This window comes from Myotis davidii, unplaced genomic scaffold (genome assembly GCF_000327345.1).
Source record: "Myotis davidii unplaced genomic scaffold, ASM32734v1 scaffold217, whole genome shotgun sequence".
Taxonomy (NCBI): domain Eukaryota; kingdom Metazoa; phylum Chordata; class Mammalia; order Chiroptera; family Vespertilionidae; genus Myotis; species Myotis davidii.
In genome coordinates this window covers 27,404-29,395 of record NW_006290034.1, presented here as the reverse complement: position 1 = coordinate 29,395, position 1,992 = coordinate 27,404, and the positions used below count along the sequence as shown (strand labels likewise).

The 1,992-nt window shown below is 59.6% G+C and overlaps 1 protein-coding gene across 2 annotated transcripts in view; it reads right to left on the bottom strand.

Moving 5' to 3' along the window:
• The window catches only part of LOC102771534 (sodium-dependent phosphate transport protein 1), an 8,693-nt gene that overhangs the window by 5,719 nt on the left and 982 nt on the right, over nt 1-1,992 (bottom strand). For both annotated transcript variants that reach the window (XM_006762907.2, XM_006762905.2), the window contains exons 2-5: nt 1,517-1,601; nt 740-912; nt 307-540; nt 140-227 (exon numbers count right to left, since the gene is read on the bottom strand). In XM_006762907.2, the coding sequence (XP_006762970.1) occupies nt 140-227; nt 307-540; nt 740-912; nt 1,517-1,553 (532 nt within the window). In that variant the 5' untranslated portion in view covers nt 1,554-1,601. The remainder of the gene's footprint in view (nt 1-139; nt 228-306; nt 541-739; nt 913-1,516; nt 1,602-1,992) is intronic.

The following is a 1,992-nucleotide window of genomic DNA, read 5'->3' as shown; positions in this document are numbered from 1 at the left end:
CCATGATTCTCTCTCATCATTGATGTTTCTCTCTCTCTCTCTCTCTCTCTTTCTCTCTCTCTCTCTCTCTCTCTCTTTCTCTCAGTAAGGACGCCAGGAGACAACCATGGGATGTGAGCATCCGGGCGGGAGCCGTTACCTGATAGACTCAGGGAGGTCAGCCGGCCTCGTTCCAGCGGAGGCGCCCACTTGGTCCAGACCGTGTGCTGAGCCACCAGCACCGTCCCCTGCAACGAGAAGCAGAGGCGGGTCCTTGCCGACACTCGCGTGCGCTGGGGGCTGCTCAGGCCCCGCATCCTCACGTACCTGGCTGAGCCCCTGGGCCACGCGGCAGGCGATGACTGCGGACTCCCCGACCCCGGCCGCCAGCGGCGTGAGCAGGCTGAGCAGGGAGCTGAGGAGCAAGGCAGAGCCGACCATGTTCTTCACGGGGTAGATTCCGGACAGATACCCCACGGGCACTTGGGTGATGAGCATCCCGTACGTGACGGAGCTTAAGATGATGCCCTGGGTTTGGGGGCTCCAGTTGTACACGGGGTTCTGAAAGGGAGGAAGAGGCGCCGTCTCACTCCCCAAATCCAGTGCCGGGCCCAGGGATGGGCAGCCCCCACCCCGGACACGGTTCCATAGGTGAGAACCAGCGATGATGTCACATGGATCTCAGTAGCGTCCACTCCGTACACGGATGGTGAGCGAGGCCGGCTGTCAACGCGTGAGTGTGGACGACATTCCTACGTACCTTGACGTCGTCCAGGGGCTCCGGGGTGGAGGTGTTGGGCGAGCCCTGGGGGCCCGTGCCGTTCACCATGGCGACCATGGTGAGGCTGAGACAGGCGCGCTGGGACATCATGGAGACGTTGCAGAAATGCAGGAGGAGGGCCAGCCCGCAGCGGAGGGAACAGAAGCCGGGGACTGGGAAGGAGAGCAGGACACACCCACGTGAACACAGCTGGGGACACACACACGCGCGTGCACACACACACACATACATACACATACACACGTGCGCGCACATGCACACACACACACATACACACGCTTCTCACTGTAGGCAGGGCCCCTCGGAAATCGGGGCCCCAGGTGTTATTTTGAAGTTGTATTGAGCCTGGTGGCCCCATAGGAAGGTGTGTGACTGATGTCATACCCCACAGCCCCTAATCCCATCTAGAATGTCCCGGAGAATTAAGTCCTCCAAGGACTTTGGCTCATGTATATTTTACTTTTAAAAAAATATGCTTTTATTGATTTCAGAGAAGAATGAGAGGGAGAGATAGAAACATCCATGATGAGAGAGGATCATGGATCAGCTGCCTCCTGCACGCCCCAGCAGGGGATGGAGCGCCCTGACCGGACATCGAACCGTGACCTCCTGGTTCACGGGTCGATGCTCAACCACTGAGCCGCGCCGTGGAGCTCAGACCCGTCACACACTCCTACAGAAGCTTCCTCTCCCTGGACCCTGGGGTGCGTGCCTGAGAAGGAGAAGCCCGCGGGAGGGGTCAGGGAGCACGTCTACCTCTCCTGGACGGGGACCCGTCGTCCATCTGCTTCATGGCGGTCCGGCTGCTGCTCCTCTCGCCGAAGGGTCTGCTCTCCGTCCTCTGCAAGTTCAAGACGCACTGACGTCAGCAGGACCCGGAGGAGCCAACCCCACCCCTCCGGCTCCCCTCTGATAAACGACGCCTCAAAGGAAGCAGACCGTCGCCGGTGCTGCCTCTGACGTTGTATTTCTGAGGTTCTGTCGTCGTCGTTGTTGATTACAGGAAACCTGAACACTGTAGACGGCAAACTGAAAGCCCCACTAATCCATGGTTTTATATCCGGTGAGAATATCCCTCAAAAGTGAGAGACGTGAGGACCTGGTCAGACAGGCGGGAGCAAGGCCCCCACTGCCCACAGGGAGCCCCAGGGTGTTCTAGGCAGAGGCTGCGGCTGAGGCCAGAGCGTGGAGGCACCGGAGGAAGGAGGAACGTCGGGAAGGAACATCGGAAG